Consider the following 24,763-nt stretch of genomic DNA (forward strand, 5'->3'; position numbering starts at 1 on the left):
CATTTTAGTTTAGTTAATTAATTTAGTATATTATAAACAATTTTCCCCTTAAATATATCGATAGTTTATAATACGTGTTACAGTGACAACCGTTTCACCTTTCCAGCAGCCTCTACCAGCAGCCTCTACCAGCAACCTCTACCAGCAGCCTCTACCAGCAGCCTCTACCAGCAGCCTCTACCAGCAACCTCTACCAGCAGCCTCTACCAGCAGCAGTCAGACGCCCCGACAACCTGTTGACAAATGATGGCGTATGTACTGGCGTACGGATAGGTAGAATAATAGTCCAGGCGAGAAAACGCTAACGGCTGATGCCATCTGGTACTCTCCGTATTTGAACACCTTCCGATCATTGGACTAATAACACAAACCAGGATGAATGATGAGCTTTGATAGTTTCATCCGAAACAGAAGTAATAGGGGCCTGACTTATGAAACCTTGGACTCTGTTGTATGTAAGTTAATGTGTATAATTAGAGGTATTGTATAACATGAGACCACCAAGGTGTTATGGATGCCGACTGCCAAGGTTAACGCTGTTGGGGCTGATTTGTTTGACGGTATGGATATTTACTTTATTCATCTTTAGACAAGCTTGGATGTCCTACCTACCATTTGTCAACCCGTTTACCTACACACACACCTGGGTCTCAGACACCGCTTCCGGGACACCAGTAACACCTGTATACGTCGTTGAGGAGCATCACGAAGGTGAGTGGCCAAAGGGAAGTTTAGTCTTGTAGCATGTACAATATCGTATATTTAGGCTCGTCACGCTGAAGGCCTGGGTTCGAATCCCCACATGGGTACAATGAGTGAAGCCCATTTCTGGTGTCCCCCGCCGTGATATTGCTGGAATATTGCTAAAAGCGGCGTAAAACCAAACTCAGCCAGTCAGTCAGTATATTTAGGGTTACACTTTCTCAGTACAGATTCTGGTCAAAGAAAATGGTTTCAGAACTAAAGGTGTTTAACGCTGCCCTTAACAAAATATTAGTCTTATGGCATGTACACATCTTATATTTAGGAGCCTAGTGGTTAAAACGTTCGCTCGTTACGCCGAACACCTGGGTTCGATTCCCCACATGGGGACAATATGTGAAGCCCATTTCTGGTGTCCTGCGCCGTGATATTGCTGGAATATTGCTAAAAGTGGCGTGAAACCATACCCATCCACTCACTCACTCATCTTATATTTAGGATTACATTTTCTCAGTAATTATGATCTTGTTTGAGTTAAAATGAATAAATCACTGGAAATCAGCTGTAACACCAAGTGTCATCTGGTTCTGATCTACCTGCACCAACTGCTACTCTTACATAAAAGAAAACCTTATGATATTTACATACATACACCATACACCTTACGGGATTGTTATCGCTATTATTTGCTGAAGCCAACATGCCATGCTCCACCGGCAGCGGGGGCAGTGAGGTAGCCTAGTGGTTAAAGCGTTCACCCGTCACGCCGAAGACCCGGGTTCGATTCCGCACATGAGTACAATGTGTGAAACCCATTTTTGGTGTCCCATGGCGTGATATTACTGGAATATTGCTAATAGCGGCGTAAAATCATACTCATTCACTCCACCGGAAGCACACACTGCCTTTTCTAGACAAAAACAGAGTTAGTTGCTTAACACTGCGCAGACACACACCTTGACCAGATAATCCAGTGCTTGACCACACAACCCCGAGCACGAGTGCGCCTTTTTACTTATGTTGTTGAAACAAAAAACGATATGTTAATTTTGAATGGCATGCAGCGATAGCAAACGTGAGTGAGTGAGTGTGGTTTTACGCCGCTTTTAGCAATATTCCAGCAATAGCAGGGTGGGGGACACCAGAAATGGGCTTCACACATTGTGCCCATGTGGGGAATCGAACCCGGGTCTTCAGCGTCACGAGCGAATGCTTTAACCACTAGGCTATCCCTCCGCCCCTGATAGCAAAAGACGACCAGGTAACAACTGTGTACAACTTCCGTAAAACGTGTTACAGGTCTGTCAAGTTGTATAATCCTGTTATGTTTCAACCACTACAAGACGATCCTGGATCACGAAAGGGGGGCAAATCTGTCTAGACAACCTATATAAATGACAAAATTGAATTCTTTATCCTTTCTTAATTCGTTTATTTATGTTTCAGTCTTTATTTTATCAATCAAATTGAACATTAAATCTGTTTTTTGCAAGCGATTGAAAGATTAATTGGACGTGGTTTTCATCACTCTTCTTCTGTTTATAAACAGCACTATTGTACTGGTACAAGGCAGCAGAGAAGGGTTTAATCAAACCACAGGGAAACGTTCTTGTAAGTAGCTGTTATAAAAGCCATATAACCTTTGTTATAAAACCTTCCCATAACAACGAAACTTTGCTCAAAGCAGAATCCATGGTCAATCTCCACTGTATCGTGGTCATGAGTCGCTAGTAAAGCCACCAGGTGCTCGCTAAGAAAGGTGAATAGCTTTTGAATAGCTTTCTGGTGAGAATGACCAGTAACGTATGTCATATCGACCATAAACAATCCATCTACCCCATTGGCTTTATGTCGTTTTCATGAAATGTGATTGCCTCCTCACTTTAACTATGAACATCCTATCTTTGACACTGGCGTTATGTCTGTTTCAAGATTGATGACTGCCCGATCACTTTGCAACATTTCAACTATAAACATCCCACACACCACATTGGCTATATTTGCTTCATGAAAGATGATTCCTCTCATGGTTTTAATGATGATGCTACCATCATGTCTTTCATCTAGCTTCATATCGACGGCCACTCTGATGGCGCTCCCCCGGAGCAACGTGATATCATTCCAAAGTTCCGACGGCCGACAACGCGCGAGGTCTACAACATGATGCAGAAAAACGACGTCTTTATCATCGTGAGTGTACTTTACATTGCCCTCGCTCCAACCCGTTTCTGGAGGCAATCTTAGTGCTAAGATGATCGTAAGTCACATATCTTATGATAGGTTTACGATCATCGTAGATAAAAACGCTTCGTGGAACAGGACTACATGAACTATGTGGTCTAATTTGCCGCAATTCGTTGAGCAAAACCTGAATCCCTTGGCCGTCTCTGAACTGTAGTTTGAATCGCCCTGAATCGCTTTGATGACGCCCCGCAAGCATCAAGAAGGCACGCACTCACGCAGGCAGGCACTCACGCAGGCAGGCAGGCACACACACACACACACGGATCCTGAACCATAAGTAAGGGACACAACTCAGCTTCGCGTGGGGTCGCAGACCACGAAAAATGAATTGTATACATTTATATACAATGTACACCCATCTCCATACAATCGGGCATATTAATATGCCTCAGTTTGGGTTTTCCTTCCATGCGAAGCTGAACGGTGTGATTTACTCGTATGATTGTGGCGGAGCGAGTCGAAGATTTACGAATTAGTTACGTCGATTCCATTTCAGGCTGCAGCTTTCACAGGCCTCATCAAACGCTACATCTGGGTGTGGTCACCATGGGACAAAGACCAAGGGTTACCCGATCACATTGCAATACCGCTTAAACTTGGAACAGTGAAAAGGAATGTAGACGGTAAGATGATTGAGGACATCTGTGGCTGTCCTATCCTGGAATCTGATGAGTTGGGCGGCCTAAAAGACGAACAGTGTTTGGTGGCAGACAGCTCTCGTTTCGAGTCTCCCTATGTGGAGATGGACGCGGGGAAATGTAACATACAGGTAGAAGATGCAATGATGGAAGTAGTGTCGGAGACCAAGGCGATAGAACTAATGAAAACCGGTAATTGGATTACCTCCCTTGATAGCGTCATCCTTGACATTGATGAGGACTATTATGGATGCGAGGCTGCGGTTCAGCCTCTGTATGATGTAGGCGTAACAGATATACAATTCGGATGGATAGCGATCCTTGTAAGTAAATTATTCTGCCCTGCCCTCCCAAGACAAGAGCTCGAGGCTGACAAATTCTTTGCGGACATTCTCGACAGGACAATAATAATGAAACAGTTCTGTCAACAAAACAATGACAACTTTTGTAAGAAGAAATCCGAAATGAAGAAATACATCTTAACGTCCTTTACAGATTCTATCGACGTCAAAAGTAACCTACAATTGAAACCCGTACTATGTAAATCGGCCGCTGTTTCACAGAAAGCTGTAGAATCTCTTATTAAACATTTTGTCAGATATAACATTCATCAGCTAAAAGCCATGAAAGAGATCGGAATATGTTTCTCCGTGTCCCCGCGAACGCTTGCCTTTGACCCGTCAGTGGGCATGCGAACATGCGATGGATTCAACAGACCCAACGAAACCGTTGTTCCGTTCCACACGCCTACGGCAGGAGGTAAGCTTCAGGACCAGCCAGCTGAAGGTGATGCTCAGTTCGGCGGAGATTCAACCAGGTGTGGTCACTGTGTGTCGTTCTATGAGGGACGGCTACACACCGAGGAAGTATTTCCGCGTCATAGAACAAGATGTCCTAGGTGTGTTGAAGGACGTGTTTGCTTCTGTCGATGACACCTCTATATTTTACGACCCATATCTTCTGGGCGGGACATTCGGATGGCCAAACAGACATTAGAAGTGCGTTAGAGCAAATGAAATGTGTACATGTTCGTCGAGCCGATATAATAATTTAAGTTCGGAAAATGCAATATATGTTGTGTTTAGTCAAGACGTAAAAGACATTAGATAATAATTTTAGTCAAGCAAACATGAACTGATACACATTTATTGAGTGGTCACTGTGTGTAATGACATGTGTGTTTTGAAAGAAACCATAAATTTGTGAAATTGCACTTTAATGTGTGTTATAGTTTTCGAGTCTTAAGTCACATGTTGTAAGCAGCTGAAGTTAAACTGACGGCCAAGAGAAACTTTCCTCAGATTTATATTATCTTATTTAAAACAACAACAACGAAAGATACATGCAAAATGTATTAAAAAATCAAAATGTCTATGTAATCAGCATTTAGAACGACAGGTTTACAGCCAGTGTTGGGTGATGCGTGGCATTCAGTTGTGTTATTTTTATATCTTGATTTCACGTGTTGTTTGGTTTCCTAAGAAGCATTGTTTTTCACTTTTTCGCATTTGTACAAACAATCCTTTAAACCAAACAGTGTAAAAGCAAATATTAAAATCGTTCCGCGGACGTGTTTCACTTTCTGCAAAGACAACAGTATGTTTTTCATTAAGTTTGAACTTGTGTTAAATTTTGTACTTGGGTTTACTTCCCTCGAAACGAAGCAGCCGGGATACCGAACCCAGTCAGAGCGGGTGGGTGTGCACTTTAAATATTTGAAATTTTCATTTCTAGAAAGTAAAATTATGTTATTTTGGCCGTGAGTTTATTCATATACAAATTACACTCATTACATTAAGTAGGTGAGTGCGTGGGCAGTATGGAATATTGTTTGCAGGTGCCGCTTTATAACGCAATATTCCAGCAATATCACGGTAAGAAGACCGTGTGGTGGGACACCACATATTAAAAGGGCTTCACACATTGTACCTCACCAGACAGCCCGCTTCCAAGGTCTTCGGTGTGACGAGCGAACGACGTTTAACCACTAGGCTATTTGCATTTTTGATGATTTGTTTCCCACCGCCCTTCACCTACATTGAACGGTATCCAAGACCTAAGTCGTGGATTTTCCCAAGCGTGGCCTTTTTAATTTATTGATGCATATTAATTTACATGCTTTGTGAGATTGACATCCAGATTTGCTTGTTTGTGCCTGTCGTGATGATTTACAGTGTAATGGTTTGATACGAGTGAAACATCCTCGTTTCATTAGGTGCAAGCGAGAATCATTGAATGTGTGATTGCGGGCCAGATGTACACAATATGTCAACGTTGAATGCGTGTCGACCATGACACGGCAACACCCTCAGGTTGAGGTGGTAAAACCCATTACCTGAGCAACCTGTTGCTTCGTGGTGGACTGCTCGTCTCCAGTGTAACCACTGTCAATTTGTCCCTAACTGACACTATACACGCACAAATCAAGGTTCAATCTGTAAGGTTCATTAGCAGCTTACTATCCTTGTTGGTCAATCTTGGGAGGAACGTGTCTGTGATCCGAAAAGTTATGAATGTAATACAATGTCGCGTTCTGCGGAGTGTCGAGGTGGGTGTTGTCATTGCGGTCCTCTCCGCAGCGTCCTTGTACATCATGTGGCAGGCGGTTGGGTCATGCAACCGCACCCTTGCCCCCATCCTTACCCCTTGCACAATGGACCTTGACCCAACAGCATCTGCAGTGGTAGTGTCGGAGGAAGGTATCATCCCCGTGTTGGAAGGGTCGGAGGAAGGTATCATCCCCGCGTTGGAAGGGTCGGAAGAAGGTATCACCCCTGTATACGTGGTGGAAGAACATCACGAAGGTAGGTCAAAATTACTGGTTCAATTTGCAAACTAACTGGTTTTAAACAGGATACCGTAACTCTTTCGTGAACACTTGTTATTTATAGTGACTAATTATCAATGGCACCCGTGGACATCTGGGTTAGAAATGATCATCAGTAACTCATGCTTGTCGTAAGAGGCGATTAACGGGATCGGGTGGTCAGGCTTGCTGACTTGGTTGACACATGCCATCGGTTCCCAATTGCGCAGATCGATGCTCATGCTGTTGATCCCTGGATTGTCTGGTCCAGACTCGATTATTTACAGACCGCCGCCATATAGCTGGAATATTGAACAACAAACAAACAAAATCATTATCGATAAAAACAGTTTCCATAGTACTGAAACCATCTGCAAACGGCAGACTCCACTGTGCGACTCCGACTATAGACTATTCCATTCTTTATTCCAGCCATGTAAAGAGTCAATGTTGGCAGCATGATGATAGTGCCAGTGTCAGTTTGACACCTTCTTCGGGAACTGGTCAGAGACTTATAATTGTTCATTGAGGTTCTAAGGATGGTTTTGTGCCCAATGCCCTGTTAATATTCAAAGCCAAGCAGAAGTCTGGAGACTATCACGATGAAATGAACTTTGAATTTTTTTCCAAATGGCTGCGAGAAAAACTGATACCAAACCTTCCCTCAAGATCGGTCGTTGTTATGGACAATGCACCTTACCACAGTAAGATTATCGATAAATGCCCCACAACTGCTAACAGAAAGGGAGAAATACAAGTATGTTATGCTTAAGTTATGGTTGAGCATTGGGTTCGAGACTCTTTTTTTGTGGGTTCGACTTTTATTGAGGGTTTTAGATAAAAACACGTTAAACCAATATTACCTTAAGCATTGATAATGATTTCATAAACTTGATAAATGTGGGGTTCACTCCTTAATATCATCTCAGAGTCAACATCATAATACTTCCTATTTAATTTCTTTTAAAAGTAACAGTAAAAATAACATTACGAACAACTAACGTTTCATGTTCACAATGGAAATAAATCGAGTTCTCTTCTAACAGGAATGGCTGCAGAGGCGAAACATTGCGTTTACGCCAAACATGTTCAAAGCAGAGTTATTGTCACTTGCGAAAACAAGTAACGCAGAACAGCTATATCATGTGGACCTTATTCTCATGGAACACGGTCACACAGGAATCAGGCTACCTCCATACCACGCAGATCTAAACCCAATCGAACTTATATGGTCGAATGTGAAAAACTTTGTAGCTGCCAAAAATGTGAAGTGTACTATTACCGATGTTAGGAAATTCGCTGAGAAGAGGTTTCTTGAAATTGGTGTAAACGAGTGGACTGATTGCTGTGCCCATGTTGAACAATTGGAAGGCGACTACTGGGACAGAAATATTGCAGTTGAACATGAAATAGAAAAAGTGACAATTGAACTGGGTGGAGAGAGTGATAGCGAGAGTGAATCGGATTCTGAAAGTAACTGACTTTACGTTGTAAATTTAGTAAATCAAACTAGATAGCATATGACTGTCAAAACAATTCAATTAAAACATGAAATGATTGTTTTTTCAGAATTGTTGTTTTCCGGGACAAGTTCTGTAACGAATCCAATGTTTGCATGTTTCGCACGAACGCAACAATAACAACATTCTCTGCACCCCTATTTAATGAAGTTAAATAATGAACTCGACCAGCCATTTGACCTCCCGGGTCATGCTATGTAGAATTACCTACTGCCATTCTACTGTGAACTGATAATATAATTCCTTGCAACAATTTGTTTTGATTTTAAAACTTAGTAATTTCAAAACACAATTGTTAGTTGTGTAAGGTCACGTTGTCGTGTTTTTGTTTTAAACTTCACTTGACACAATAACATTCGAAATGTATCTCCTTTGAGGTCCGAAAATGAAAACAATACACTTGTGTTCCCGAAGAGATATTTGCATTAAATCAGGTTAGAATTTTGACGGTCGCTTTTATTCTACCCCAATGATTACTGAGTTACATTTCTGAGATTGGAATGCCCTCTAACATCATTTGTGTATAAAATGCAGTGCGCTTAAAGTGCCATCCACATGTCTACAATGAAACGTTTTGGGAAGCGTGGGATGTTGTTGACAACTTGAGCAACAATCACAGGACCTTTTTTCATCATCCCAAACTGTGTTCCACAGGAGATGTTGCTTGTGTTTGATCAAACGATATCTCCTAGGAGATACCATTTTGACAGTATATTTTGTACAATGCCCTGACAAGGTTATGACGTCATGAACTTGATGACGTCACAATGCTATGACATCGCTGCACTGCAAGTCTAATGGCAGAACGTGTTCAGAGATGTATATTTTTCATTAAAAACTAATGAAGAGTGAGCTTTGATGATAAATATAATCACACCCTCGTCTTCTGATATCAAATATATCAACACTCGTTCATAAAAGTAAAAATATCATCGGCAAGTCTCGGATATTTGTAACTTTATCAACTCGTGGTGATATATTTGATATCAATAGACACTCGGGTGAGATTCTCTATGAATCTTCGTTTAAATCGCATGTACGATTGTATGCCTAAAGCAGGGCAATGCACATGTAGTAGTCAAGGCCTGGGGCAGCTGGAATATTGTCCGGCTAAAGGGAAAGTTGACTCCGAGGGTTGCCATACAGCTGCGCCACAAAGGACGTCCAGCTGTGACCCTTTATTCCCTAATAACACATTTATTGTTTGACGTCAGTGCGCCAACTGCGCTAGAAGACTGAATTAAATTAATGATTACCTTGTAACAGTATAGGTCTTAATATCCATACAAATTGTATAAATCGGTACCTGGTAACGTAAACGTAGCTATGTGACATTACTGGGTTGGGTGTATAATATTGCCATTACATATTTGTTTATGTTTGGAGACAACAGAAGTGTAACATTCAAATAATGTTATATACATAAGTCAGACATGAGCACATGTGGTCTCGCCCACGACAAGAGAGTTTGTTCATAAATGGGCGATCCTTTTCAATTTATCTTCACTTCACTAATCTGCTGTTGTTGAGCTGATCCCGACGGTCCAACCTTAAACCGACAGTGCATGTGGTATGCGCTATGCGAGCTGCACGTGTTACCCTTACGCTTAGAGAACCAGTATAGCCTTCACCTTCACCCGTTCACGCTGGTGCATGGACAGCATATCTTTTCCCTTGAGCGACGATATGTGAAATGTTATGTCCTGAAATATTTGTTCCGTGAATCCATGGTACATATGTGATAAGTAAGATTGCTTATGTTGCAATAATGTAACACCAGATGGCCGTTCAAAGCGAGGCGATGGAATCACCTGTAGCTGATCGTTCAAACAGGTCATGTTTTGTCGTTGTTGACGTTTAGCAATCGGGATTTTTTACAATTCAAATATCTAGCAGGTATTTAACTTGGAGAAGTGAAAAACAATGTTCAAGTAACTGTAAATAAACCATCGCGGACGAATAATGTCAATATTCACCTACATATCAAAAAGCAATGTAATTAAAAATAGAATCGACTCAGATGAAATCTATCTTTTTCGTTATCTGTAAGGGTATATGGAGCATAGTGTACACAAACATCGTAAGGGTAAATGGTGAATATTTATTGCAAATTTCAACAATGACTGCATTGTAACAATGATAAATTAGGTATATTTATAATTATTAATATTTTTTTCAGACACAGAAGAAGCTATACCAGTCAAGTACATGTTCAAGGGTACTTTCCAACTTCAAGTTTTCATCATAAATATACCAGAATGTATTCATACTAATGATATTTTTTCAATCTCTACAATAAATGACAATGTTAAGTGATGTAAACATCAATTGGTTGACATAGGACTGATCTGCAGTGTCGTCACGCAGCTTGCCTTCATTATGTGAAGAGACCCGTGAAGGTCCGAGTTAGAATATTGGCCTAGAGTAACCCATACTTGTCGTAAGAGGCGACTAACGGGATCTGGTGGTCAGGCTCGCTGACTTGGTTGACACATGTCATCAGTTCCCAGTTGCGTAGATCGATGTTCATGCTGTTGATCACTGGGTTGTCTGGTCCATTTACAGACCGCCGCCATATACTGGAATATTGCTGAGTGCGGCGTAAAAATAAACGCACTCACTCACTCACTCACACATTATATGAAGATGAACACTCATGACAAAGCTTTTATTTTTATGACCTAGCTTTTTATGTTTCCTTGCTATAAACTGATTTGTCCCACACAAATAAATCAAGAAAGTCATTCTTTATTCCTCTTTAGTAATAGTAATAGTAATAGTCCGCTTATATGGCGCTCATATCCAGGCACATTACCTGCTCACGGCGCTACGTACATTACTATCCCCGGTCATAGGACACTATCGCACATTCCGATACTTTTTCAACTCCCTGGGGATCATACACCCATGCTGCCTGTTAGGCGCAATGAACTTAACACTCACATTGCTAGCACATCCTCACGGGTACCCATTTTACAGCTGGGTGAACTGAGACAATGTGGATCTAAGTATCTTGTCCAAGGATACGACGCAAATGTGCCCACCTCGGGAGCAGAACCTAGGTGCCTCCACCGGGGATCGAACCCGGGCCTTCAGCATACATAAATATATATCTGCATTGTACAGTGTTGTAATTTTATCTGATATTTTTGCATGATTGTGCATGTGTACTTTGATATTATACTACACATGCATGACCTTTTAGCGGTCATAATACATAAGTATTATATATGTACACATATAAACAAATGCATAAACATCTACATAGAATGAGAATCGAGTTAAACTTAAATTTATGTCGTCATAACAATATTTTATTTTAAACACATTTTCTATGGCATGTCAATTCCCATAGAAAGACATAATGCTACAGTTGTCTTTGTTGAATGAAAATCAGAATAGCTACAGATAGATAGTAGATGGCCTTTCAGGGAAAATGTATTGTCAACATAAAATTACCAAAACAAGAAAAAAACACTTGTCATTTAATTCTATTTAGGTATCATGCACATCCTCTGGTGCAGTCAGTATGATCTGCTGCTTGTTGAGACAAGACTCCGTAATTTACTTCTTATTTAAAAACTTTAAATGGTATTAACATTTTGGAAGTAATGGATCTATAAATTGACATATGTAAAAAAATCACAGCACTGACTGATGGAGACATCTTATAAGAGATAAAATATTGTGAGTAAATCTTTTACTTCAAACTGTGATGACTGGTATCACTGCTGCAACCGACTAACTGCTTGGATGATAGGTGTATTGTACAGTAATATGGCGACAGATGCTTTAGCGCGTTAGCAGCAACTCTCTGGAACAATCTACCAGCCACAATTAGTGACTCTGAGGCTCCCGGTAGAGCGCCTGGTCTGCGCCAAGAGATCAGGAGGTACCAACTCAAGGACACTGAAAACAATGGTAAGCCCGACGACAGTGTACTTAGGATGCAGGTGAGACATTTCAAAGGCCAGGTATTATTATTATTATTATTATTATTTATTATAGGATATTTATATAGCGCACATATCCAGGCAACTAGTGTTTGCTCAAGGCGCTGGTATTTTTCCCCTCGATAACTGGATGTCAATTTCAACGGCACATCATATTATCAATCTCAACTCACTGGGGAGTATACAACTCTTGCAGCCACTTGGCGCACCGAGTTATTGTGGCTTTCTCATCCTAACGAGGTACCCATTCACAGCTGGGTGGACTGGGACACATTGTCAAAGTACTTTGTCCAAGTTCACTGCACGTTGCTGTACCCGAAACTAGGTGTTTGCACGTATTCAACGGTTCTTTTAAGTGCACAGGGTTGTGTACTGTACACTGGGGGTTGTGACAACACTCAAAGAGTCTGCACACAAAGTTGACTCCAAGGTATTTACACCCGGTCACAGGTGGGCTCGATCCCGACACCTCAACCTCGCTGGATCACTAGCCTGGCGCCTTAGCCAGCACACTCACCGCGCCCCCATATAATATAAGTACAATTGTATAGAGATAACTTTTAAAGAACCACTAAACTTTGTTTTTTGTTACTCTTTTAACCATTACATATGAAAGATTTGTGGTTAGTCTTATGCGGAACACCAAATTTATTCTTTAAAAACTTGTGGTTAATTAATACCGAGCGATTAAAAGTGGCCAAAAAGTCGCCTGCTTCCCTCTCGCCCGCCAACGAAACCACAGACAGGTTACGTAACTCTGTCGCCAGAGCACTGCAGTGACGTCATATGCGGAACGATTTTCAGTTAGTTGTATAGAAAGTGTGTAGCACGCTCATCATTTTGATGATTTTCGACATGAACGACGACATGCCGAATCGTTGCTTTGTCGTCAATTGCTCCTAGGGGTCGGGTGATGGTGTCACCATGCACAGATTTCCACAGGACCCCGCAGTTCGTGCTAAATGGGTTATGTTTGTGAGTGCGAAGCGAGCGTTGTGGAAGCCTGAAACGATATCTTACTTGTGTTCAGATCGCTTCACGGAAGTTAAAGAATCAAAACTACTTACTAGTTATAGTAAAATATGTATATGATTGATGACCATAAAGATTTTCCATAACACAACTTGTAACATAACGATTTCTTCCTCGGAAGTGAGGTTGTGGTCGAAGTAACAATAATATTGTAAGTAGTATTATATTGACACCCACCTCGCTGCCAGGAGAGAAATTGTTATGTTATACGCTATGTCATGCAAAATCCTATTGGCCATCAATAAAATACATATTTTACTACCAGTAGAAAGCAGTTTTGATTTTGTAACTCGGTGAAAACAAACCTAAATAGCATTTATCCACAGACTGGCGGATGTTCGCGACAGAAGCCGCCATTTTGAAAATCGTAAAGTCTGTTAGAATTAATGAGATTATAGTTTGTTTTCATCAAGTTAGAAAATCAAAACTACTTTCTACTCGTAGTTAAATATGTATTGGAATCATAACCAAAAGGATTTTGCATGACACAACTTATAACATAACGATTTCTTCCACGGAAGCGAGGTGGGGGTCGAAGTCACAATACTGGCGGCGATAAATTTCTTGCTACATTCACATGGTTAATGTCCACTCACCAGTATGTAGATACTAGTCAATGTGCGTCTTTATATTTGGTCTTATAATCCTAATTAGTTTATTACCATACTTTTATGCATTTTGAAACTAAATAAAAAGCTGACGATCTGCTGATACTTATAGTGAATTTATAACAGGACTGTAATATCTAGACATTTTATAGTTTGCCAATGTGAATCATAATTCGCACACACACCCTAGTGTATGTTGTCTGTCTCATTACACTTCACGGCGAAAACAATGATTCTGTTGAATGCTACGACAAATGAATAAAAACAAAATGCAATATTAAAATTAAAACAGATTAAAGTTATAGGAACAATATCAGGCCATTACCTTGTTTGAGGAATGTATCCATCAATATCCACAAAACTGTTCCAAATGATGTGTCTTTTAACAGTTTAATATACGAAAAAGTGATAAATCTTTTCAGGTATTGGTGTATAGTCTCATTGGTCACCCAAGATAGCACACCTGGCAACTAATTGCATAATGTCCGCCTTTCATTAAAAACAGTAATTTAATTAGCCAATAATGGGCAATCAATCAATGTATTGCCGGTTAATCCTTTGAAAGAAGGACGTTGTTTTTACGCAGACACCGACACGGCAGGGTGTATTCAGTATAGATTAGTAAATCTACATATATACACTTTTATTCCTCCAATGGAGAGTACAAGGGAATGCGAGAAAAGTTAAGATAGTTTTAAGTTAACAAGAGAAGCGCATAGAATATTCATGCATTACAGGTCGCGTAGAGTCCATTAACAACAGTCAGTGTGTACAGCTCAGTCTCCTCGCCAGAGAGCAGTACTGGGGGGCGGCAGGAAAGTAGGCTGCACACCAGGTCCATATCAGTCTTGTTGTGAAGTTGCACGCTCAACTCCACCGGGCCCACGTTGATAATGTCACACCAGAGTTGGTCTCTGCAGCCAGCACAAGCTTCACACGCTGTTAGGACATGGATCAAGGGGTCTGCACAGTTCACACTACATTTATCACAAGGTCCATACACACGGTGATGACGCCAAAGAGCACACAATTGTACTGTGAAGATGCATTGTTGTTTCAAGGAGGGGTATCTTTTGGCAAGTAGCCAAGCTGGGTGTGGCTCTATCGAGGGGTGTAATGTCCTGAAGTGTCTGAGATCTGGATCTGATGTCATTCGTTGGTTCCAGGAGGACTTCTCGTATTCCATGACAGAGTCTTTTACAATCTTCTTCCAGGAGAGTTGACTCATGAAGATGCCGGAGGAGACAAAATTCTCGAGAAAGTGCCTCAGTTTGTGTTTTTTTCAAGTACATGAACTATATCTGGTATAAAACCTGTTCTTGTCTTCAATATGCAGTTTCTAAACGCAAACAGGCGTGAGATAAAGAGTTTGAAGCAAAGCAGGTGCTTCTTACTGTTACACAAGGAGCCAAGAAAAAACAGCTTCTTTGTGTCAATATGTGATTCTGCCGAGTACCATCCAATCAGGGAATTACATATGTCAGATCTAGTAGTTCTTGGGAGCCCCTGACACATCTTTAAACAGAATCGTTGTGCCCTTTCGACAGTGATAATGTCGCTCTTTTCAAACCTGACCACAATTCGCACCCAAACAAGGCTTTGGGTAGACACCTGAACTTGACGAGATTGGAGCTGGTAATTGGATTCAGCCCACTGTTGTGTAGGCCTGATTTCATCAGCATCATTGCAGCTGACTTCATCTTCGAACTTGCGTTTGATGTTCGAGTGTGGCTGCTAAGGTGTGAGTCGAGAAGAATGCCAAGATGCTTTGTGTTGTCCACTTCAGGTAACTTCTTTCCGTAAAGTTTGATATTGCACTTGGTTTTTTTGCGGATTGAAGACCAATACGTTGCTTTTTGAAGGAGAGAATGTGAACTGCCATTTGGCACTGTAGTTCTGGCACTCTGTTACCATAGATTGTAGATGAGCTGTGATAGGGCTGATCAGTGAGATATCATCTGCCTGAGTTGGAGCAGCGAGGTGGAGATCCAGTACGAATGCTCCCTTCTTAAGATGTGATAGGTTTGTCAGAAGCTCGTTGATGTAAACCAAGTAGAGTTTAGCAGAAAGGACGCTACCTTGTCTCACCCCACGGTCGAGTTTAAACCAGGATGAGTAAGTATTATTGGCAAGAACACAACTTTCCATTCCAGAGTATGTGTTGCAGAAAATGCGCCACACACCTGGATGAATGTTCAACTCCTTCAACTTCCAGAGTAGCCCATCATGCCACACAGTGTCGAAGGCTTTACTACTGTCCAAGAACACCACTTTCAGAGAGTCATTCCGTTCCTTGTAGTGGTAGACTGTCTCCTGAAGGAGGAATGATGCATGAAGAGACGAGAGGCTTTTCTGGAAGCCGCATTGCAGAGGATCAGGGAAATCCGTGGAGTCTTGGAATTGTGGGATCCGGTTCGCTATGACCTGTTCGAAAAGTTTTGACATAACAGGCAACAAAGTCACTCCTCTATATGAATCTGGGGACGTCCTTGGTTTGCCTCCGCCTTTGAAGATTGGGATGATGATACCTTTCTTCCACTGGGATGGGATAGAACCTGTAGTGAATATTCTGTTGAATAATTCAGAAAGATAATAATGAAGAGTTGAGCCTCCATGTTTCAAGTGTTCATAGTAGATTCCATCAACCCACAGGCCTTGTTGTTTTCAGAGATTTGCAAAGCTTGCTTACCTCAGACTGAGAGGTCAGAAGGCACTTGACGTCGATTATCTTGTTAGAGGTACAGTGTTTTAGTTCAGCAACTCTGCCTTCTAGATGGTCTTTAAAGTTCTGGTCAAAGTGATCATCTACCCCTTTGCTGAATATAGTCTTCATGTGGTCAGCGAGTGCATGGCAGATTTCCAAGGAATCTGTGGTATGGTTCCCTGATACACTTATGGTTGAAATGTGTGATTTCTTGTTTCTGTTGTTGAGGAGAGCCCAGAATGTTTTCTGGTCAATGTCATATAGTTTATCAAGATTGTTGAAGTGCTCTGTTTCATAAAGTGCTGCAGCTTCTTTCATAGCAGCTCGAAATTTGTCTTTGGATTTCTTGTAGTCACGGAAGCTAGTGTAAGTCATGCCTCTAGGTCTCCCATCTAGAATCCATTTGTGTCTGTAAGATAACATCAGGTCGTGGAAGTCTTTCACTTGTTCCTTCCAGTATGGTCTTAGATAACGCCTGAAATGTCTCACTGGAAGACAGTCAGACGCAGCCATAGTGAGGGCCATAGTAATTATATCAGTAAGGTGTTCAATATCTTCCCTGTCACAGTCTAGAGCTGGCAGCTGCTTACCCCAGAGGGAGTTAGAGACTGCATGTGTGTAGTCCTTGATTGAGCTGTTCTGGAGGGCTTTGTTCCAAGCTGGTCTACGTATAGGAGGATTTGCAGCTGGTTGACTAGGTAGGTCAATTGCAAGAAGGCATACAACTGGGTGATGGTCGGAAACGTTGAGTGGATTATCATCAATCACTTCTGCCGAGTGGATGATATACATAAGCTCAGTTGGCACTACGATGTGGTCAATTGGTGTCTGGGGGCCTCCTGTATATGCATAGAAGGTATTCACTGGGCCTGTGCAGAAGCTCTGCATGTTGATAGAGATTAGTGAATTTTCTGACAAGAGCTCCCCGAGCATGCTAGCTCTTTGGTCAAGGTTAACGTTTGCTCTTGGGCCTGCAATCTTTGCATTAAAGTCGCCTAGGATGATTACCGGGCTCCTTTCAGACAAGGCAGAATATGCTTCTTGGAGTTCATCAAGGCACATTTTGTAGAGATCTATGGATCGATTCGAAGGGGGTAGGTAGATCGATAGGAGATAGAGTGGATGATGATTTGGAACAGAGAGTTCTAGGGCAGTGATTCTATCATTGACAATATCTAGAACCTGGACATATGGCTTAAGATCTTTGTGACATAGGAAGGCTGTTCCCCCACTCCTCTGAGACCTCTGGTTGCGGGGTTCTTGAGCTGGGTTGGCGACTGAGAAGTAGTTTTCATTTAGGGAATCCAAGAATGACAGATTGTGGGCACCAAGCTGGTGATTGGACAAGGCACATATGTGGATATGGTTTTGAGAGAGAGTAGCGTTGAGGTAACATACACTTGACATTACACCACGACAGTTCCATGACATAAGTGAAATGATTGGGAGAGACATATCTAAGAGGGGTTATCCTGGGGAGCATCGTTCATTCTCTGTCTTTCCTCTATTTGTTGCCAAAACTTTTTCCTGCTCAGCCACGGCTTGACAATAATGTTTTCTGGCCAGAAATCAACGTTTTCAACAAGTAGCCTATCTTGAGCGAGAACATTTATTTGTGCAGCAGCGTAGCGTTTCTCGGGTTTGATGAAGATTTTAAGGTGCGTCACAGTTACTCCCCTCTCCACCATATAAGTTTTGATCGATTGTTCAGAGCAGGACTTCTGGATTCTGCCAATGTAGTAACGTCTGGTCCGCGGGCGAATAGGACCTGCACAAAACTCATCAGCATCAAGGTTGGACAATGGTCTTTGTCTGTTACTGATGAGGACTTGAATCCTATTGTTTGAGTCATTATTATCGTCAGACGATGTAATTTTCTCGGTTGGGGTAGCTGACATGGTACTTGAACCTTGGATGGTCCCAACAGAAGTTCCTTCCATCGATGGCTTGTTGCTTTGAAAAGCTGGAGTGACGTGATTGGAGGTGGATTCGTTTTGAGTGTGAATTTCCTGTACTGAATGTACAATGCTACCAGATGTTCTTTGAGTTTCTTTTGGATATGTGCTTGGTTGTTGACTGGTATTAGAATCATTGTGAGGCTTGCTCTGTTTTGCTGCCTCGGCGTAGGAGTTATATTTGTTCTTCTTTGAATCCTTTTTTCTCCAACATGGTCACCTTCTTCTTTAGGTCTCCTAGAGACGACGACGAACATGATTTGCACTGGTTATCCACGGACTTGACGTCATCTTCGATAGAAGTTAGTCGCTGATTAATCAACGTAACCTTTGACTTAATAGAGCCAATGCCCAGAAGACGCTCATCGGAGATATGCGAGATATTCAGACAGCCATCATCAACTTTGGACTTCAAGTCTTTAACCATGTTCGAAGATCTGAGTGGCGAGATTCAAACTTACTGTTTGTCTTCACTGCCTCAACTGCTACCGCATCATGTTTTGGGAGCTCAATTTCAGAAATTAGCTTGATGTCCCGTTTACATTCAGCCACTGTAGATTTGAGGTTCTCAATGGACTCTTTACAGTTATTCACTTCAACCCTAGCGCACTTGCTGTCATTGTGTAACTGTTCCATGGACTTACGCATCCTTTCTCGTAATTTATCAACACTACCTCTTAATTTTGCAGATTCTTCTCGTGCGACCACAAGCTCTGATGTAAGCCTATTGTTAGAGTCCTCGAGATGTTTCACTTTGTTGTGTAAGCAGTCAATGTCCTGTGTATATTCACCTTTGAGTGTATACAAATCACGTTCAAGCCGTGCTATTGTCTCACTGATTGGCGCTATTGTACCCTGTGTGTTTGTGTCACCCCCACTGGGTTGTTTTGTTGCCTTCCTGGGTTGAATGTTTAAGACATCATAAATATCATCAGAGTTTTCACCACAATAACATCGGAAGAGAATGAAGCAGTCTTTAGCTAATTTCTCCAGTTTTTCACCCTGTTTGGCGCGACGATCCTTTCTTCGTTTAAGCGCACTATCTTGAAAGGGGAATGATTCACTTTTCTTACACATATTCAAGAGCACAAGTCTAAGTTCATCCAATATGTTTGCATCACCTTGCACTTTTGATATTAGGTTATTGACAAATGTAACCCTGGCGTAACCGCTGATGTTAGACCTGATATGCTCGAGTAAAATTTCACAATTCGTACCTGTTTGCGTTGAAGTTGTGTTCTCGTCGCCATTACTCGGGGCTGTCTGAGACTGTTGAAATCCCTTAGGAGTTGAGTAGTTGTCTACAGGGGGTTGATAAATCAGCCCAGAGCAATCAAAAACATTGCCTGTTATACCAGAAGCTGTCTCGCCAAAATATAGGCTTTCACCGACTGCATAGCCATCTAAAACGGAGTTGGTTTCTGAGAGTAGAGAGGATAGGTTTACATCCGTCGCCATCTTGGACAGACATCCATTACCTTGTTTGAGGAATGTATCCATCAATATCCACAAAACTGTTCCAAATGATGTGTCTTTTAACAGTTTAATATACGAAAAAGTGATAAATCTTTTCAGGTATTGGTGTATAGTCTCATTGGTCACCCAAGATAGCACACCTGGCAACTAATTGCATAATGTCCGCCTTTCATTAAAAACAGTAATTTAATTAGCCAATAATGGGCAATCAATCAATGTATTGCCGGTTAATCCTTTGAAAGAAGGACGTTGTTTTTACGCAGACACCGACACGGCAGGGTGTATTCAGTATAGATTAGTAAATCTACATACATAAATACTACCTTTTGACAATTCCGCTGTGTAAGATAAAAGTAATTAATCGATCAGCGTGTTATCGGTTAATCCTTTGATCGATGTTTATAATGTTGAATATTTACTCCAGACACAAGAAATGCCAAATGGGAACCTTTGTCGGGTAATCTAAGTGTGTTACCACTAATTATACCTGTTATAAATTCATTAACTGACCATCAAGTGAATGATGACAAATAACATGTGTAGGTTTATACCACCTAACACGGGTTACAACAAGGGAGTATTAATTGCTGTATTGCATGTGAAAACTTATGGGTCGACACTGTTTTGAGAATACAAACAGATTTTTACATGACATGATTAAATATCGAGGTAAAAAAACACAGAAATGGGATCAATTTGGATCAGTCATTATACAAATAGGGCCTAACGACACCAATCAATTGTGACAGAAGCGTCTATGAAAACAAGTTGTAACTCGGAAACTAGGCAAAGCAGGAGACAAAATTAAATGCCAGTAGATTGTGAAAACATATAGCTTTCATTTTCCACATCAATTGTCACGATTTCAGGTTTATACAAGCCTGTAAACAAGATAATTTACCCCCTAAAATGTAGATGAATTCTGCATCGGCCCTCAAAGCTATTCCTCATATGACGTCACAGAGTCGCGCCGCTCTGATTGGTTGAAATTTCGTTCGCGGGTGAGAATTGTGCACTGTTGTCAAAAAGGTCGATTTAAGTCAATTAAAGGTCGAAATGAGTAGTTTTAATGACGGGGTTTCATTTATAACGATGCCAGTTAGTGATTTATGTATTTTTAACCCCTAGGGTTTACGTGACCTTTAACGTTTTAATTTTATATATCTTTAAGGTTATAATTTATTGATATATCTGTGAAAACATTTTGTAAACGTATACACGTAAACGTAGCTATATGGCAGGATTTTGGTCCTCCGTCCTGCCATACAGTACCAAGGAGAGCTTTTGTGACAGAACAGATTCAGACTGAAATGACAGAATCAATTTATGGTGTTTTTTTTTCTAATTTACAAGTACAAAAACTAATTGTACCTTCACAATGTATAGAAAATATTACACACACACAAACACACACACACAAACTCACACACAAACTCTCTCTCTCTCACTCACACACACACACACACACGTGTGTGTGTCTGTGTATATATGTATGTGTGTATATAAATTTGTATATGTATGTATGTGTAAGTGTGGAATGTTGGACAATGTATAGATGTTTAACTTGAAATATAACCTATCAATGTCTGGAAAGCATCATATATAAATTCCATGAAGTGGAAATAAAAAAATAATTTAAAAACAAAAATAAAAAAATAATTGTACCTTAGATTTAAACATTAAAAAAAGTATCCCATGATTAAACCACGCATTCAAAGATGGTTTTGCCGTTTCGCTCGAACGCGATCCTTTTCATGATTTTGGTGTTTTTTTGCATGACTTTTTCATGTTTCACACAAAAATGCGTGCATTTCCCTCTAGGTGAATCCCTTATAAGGCAGGTCATTAAAATACCCACCACACCACAAAATCGACTTGTCGAACGCTGAAAAAACATGCCACGTCTAACACAACAGCAACAAGGGATCGCCATTGGAATGTTGTTGACCGGATCAACAACAACTGCGGTGGACCGGGAATTCGCATGTCACGTGACATCAATCGCCAGACTCTCCGCCACCGGCCACGCTCAGGACGCCCGAGGGTAACAACGCCAGCTCAAAAACGTCACATCCGGGTTACTCATCTGCGAAACCGACAACAACGAGCAACACAGACGGCTTCAACCATTCAAGGACCACACCGTAACATTAGTCACATGTCACACGCCGATGGCCGATTCCGTGTATGGAAACGACGTAATGAGCGTTAAGCCAACTGCTGCGTCCTGAAGGCTGACCGCTGGGGAGGAGAAAGCGTCATCGTGTGGGGTGGCTTCAGCTACCACCAGAGAATACGTTTGCACGTGTTTCGTCAACGTGTGACTCCTGAGTCTACAGAAACGAAGTTTTTCAAAACCACGTTGTACCGCTGTTCGAGGCCCAGCCTCAACTCCAGGTTTTCTAGCAGGATGATACTCGTCCTCACACAGCACGGGTCTCTGTGGACTTCTTGAGAGGGAACAATATGCCTGTACTGCCCTGGCCCTCTGTATCCCCGGATATGAAGCCGATCGAGCATGTGTGGGATGAAATTGGAAGACGGATATTGGAATTGGCAGCTGGTCCACCTCTAAACCTTAGGGATTTAGAAGCCAGATTGGACAGAGAATGAGATCAAATGCCCCAAGCCTTCTTCCAGAAATTTGTTGACTCAATGAGACGACGCTGTACTGCGTGTATTGCAGCCCATGGGGGTCATACCCGCTACTGATGGAGACAGTGTTTTGGGGTGGAGTGGTGACAAGTGCTTTTTCAATAAACATGTTGTTTTCACTAGAGATCACTACCCATTTCTTCAACGATTACTTATCTGCTGTTTATTCATAATGTTAAGATTATGTGTTCCATAAATTAACATTTATTGGCATTTGAAATTCAAGTTCCGTTTCTTTTGCGATTTAGTTAACAACCAGGCAAGTGTGAATTCCATCACAATACATTTATATATTAGAAGGTGGCCTATGAAAACGATCATTTGAAAACTGAAACATTGTCACAGTCGTTCTCAGCTCAATACAGGTCTGATCGGATCTGAATCAACAAATTTTACTTTATCGTAATTTCCTTTCAATACTGCGTTCTAGTTGTTGTTTTCCTGTTGGAGACATTTGCTTGCGCCTTGGCCAACAATGTAAAATTGGCATTTTCTTATTGAAGAGTACTTACGTGGTCACTTGATTAGGAACGTAACATCTTCTTTGTAAAATAAATTTGTATCGTAAGATAAGATTAACAAGCACTTACTGATATTTCTTTTCATATTTTCATACTAAATCATGATACAGTACAGCCTTGATCGTGATGTGTTGGTGTGTGGAGGAGACTTACGATTTTCTTATGTTCGAACCTCCTGATATGTTCTTGCTATTCATAAAGGTTGTGGAACATGGCTATTTTCTCAGCTTGCATGTCACATACTTCCGAAGATCAATGATATATAAAGCCAGTACTACTACATGAACATAAAGCCACCCTCAGGACAACGTTCATGTTGGTTGCCGGTCTGTCCCATCTCTGTCATCTGGGTCAATTTCGCTCTACCGAACTTTTAATCGTAGCATATTCGTTGTTTTAAGTTATGGCTTAACTTTCCTACAATCGCCAGCGGCTGAAGGGATGGTGTAAATCCAGCTTGGGTCCATGCAGATAGCAAAAGCTCTGCAAGTCCCCATGGTCCCTGGTATGGTGACCTACTTTTAGTTGTTGGCGATCTATAGCCCATTTTTATACTGTATTGTCCTCATTTAAAATCCAATTTTAGAGAGAGATGCTAATTTTAATTCTTGATACTCTGATCTTTTACTGTCCTAAGATGACAGGTTTTTATCATTTACATGCACTTATGGTGAATTCTAAACTTGTTTTGGTCACGATATGGCTGAAATATTGCCGATGTTAAATTTTAACTCATTCACTCACTCACTCTGTCATCTGCAATACAAAGTCACTACAGCGAAACGGGGACGTGTAATGTGTGCGTAATCGAAGTGGTGCACACCTAAATTGCCGCTTGGCAGTGTGATTAAAGAAGCTTCAAATCTGAACTTTATACTTTGTATGTAGATTATGTAAATTTGCAGTAGGTTTTTTACTCCAAATCTGATTTCCTCCTATATTGATTACAACATATTTTACAAAACAGTCATCGTTACAAGGGTGTCTTTTTATTTTGTCTTGCAATCGCTTGTTAAAGTGACTCCCTCCATGATGTTCACTGAAAGAGCTTGTTTTGGAGACGCTACCCAACCCCTTTTAGATGACGTAATCATAAGGACATGATTTATTCTAATGTTTTTCACTTATTCATGCATTATGCCAAGGGTTCGAACTAAATACTGAATGGTGAGCACTCAATATATTGTAAACAGTACCAGCTTGAATATCTGCACACAATATTTTTGAAAGATTAAAATAGGGGTGTCCTTTAAAAATGGCCACGTCTAAATATAAATCAAGCAATCCAAATGTTTGAACTTTGATTATGACGGGAAAACATCCAATATTATACTGAACATATTTTATATGATATTATCTGAAGGCATACCATTATCCAAGAGGTACAAAATGACAGATCTTTTTTCACTTTCTGCAATTTTTGAAGAAATATTATACCCCAATGTGTTGTGATCTCGTTGACCACATTACCCACATATGTGAAATTTTGGATATGGCTTTGCTAATGATTCCTTCAAAATAAAATGGACATCGAGAATATAGTTAGGCTGACTAATTTTGGGACGCCCCTCGTACGCATCCACAACATCAACACATAGTAGAATCGAGACCTTAAACACTAGAGACTGGCGCAGTCTGTCAGCACTATCCGATTGGTGAAGAGCGTGTGGGTGTTGCAGTATGATGGGCGCTTAGGTGTACCAGAAATCAGAGGTTCCACGAGTCCGATTGAACCGGATTACCCTCGAGATATCTCAGCACCTTTCCCATGCGTATGGGGGTGATTTCTTCCATGCTGCTGTCAGTAATGGTAATGGTTTACTACTTGCATATGGATCACCAGCGTCTACATACACCAGCCACTGAGCATTAGGAATATTGACAATTTTCCGAGTGAAAGGTTACCAGGAATGATGAGGCAAATGTGCCAGGTTGCCAGTTGTTTTGGC

At 41.1% G+C, this 24,763-nt stretch overlaps 2 protein-coding genes across 2 annotated transcripts; one reads left to right on the plus strand and one right to left on the minus strand.

Moving 5' to 3' along the window:
- Positions 1-243: 243 nt before the first annotated feature.
- On the plus strand, positions 244-4,797 carry LOC124275094. The gene is given in 5 exon segments (XM_046710582.1): positions 244-711; positions 2,252-2,313; positions 2,770-2,892; positions 3,443-4,332; positions 4,334-4,797. Coding segments are annotated over 5 exon segments (1,542 nt in total). The 5' UTR covers positions 244-491; the 3' UTR covers positions 4,581-4,797.
- A 10,488-nt stretch (positions 4,798-15,285) lies between these two features.
- LOC124275063 lies at positions 15,286-17,269 on the minus strand. The gene is made up of 2 exons (XM_046710535.1): positions 16,193-17,269; positions 15,286-16,041 (listed from the first exon to the last, which is right to left on the minus strand). The coding sequence occupies exons 1-2, from the start codon at positions 17,267-17,269 to the stop codon at positions 15,286-15,288; spliced, it is 1,833 nt and encodes a 610-aa protein (XP_046566491.1).
- Positions 17,270-24,763: the final 7,494 nt, after the last annotated feature.

This window comes from Haliotis rubra, unplaced genomic scaffold (genome assembly GCF_003918875.1).
Source record: "Haliotis rubra isolate DU_JTF1 unplaced genomic scaffold, ASM391887v1 Scf198, whole genome shotgun sequence".
Lineage (NCBI taxonomy): Eukaryota > Metazoa > Mollusca > Gastropoda > Lepetellida > Haliotidae > Haliotis > Haliotis rubra.

What these genes read in the sequence shown, in the direction of transcription:
- LOC124275063 (XM_046710535.1), bottom strand. Translation starts at nt 17,269, where the DNA reads ATGTGCCTTGATGAACTCCAAGAAGCATATTCTGCCTTGTCTGAAAGG. An exon ending in TTCTGACCTCTCAGTCTGAG is followed by an intron (nt 16,042 to 16,192) that starts GTAAGCAAGCTT and finishes ATCCCATCCCAG; the next exon opens with TGGAAGAAAGGTATCATCAT.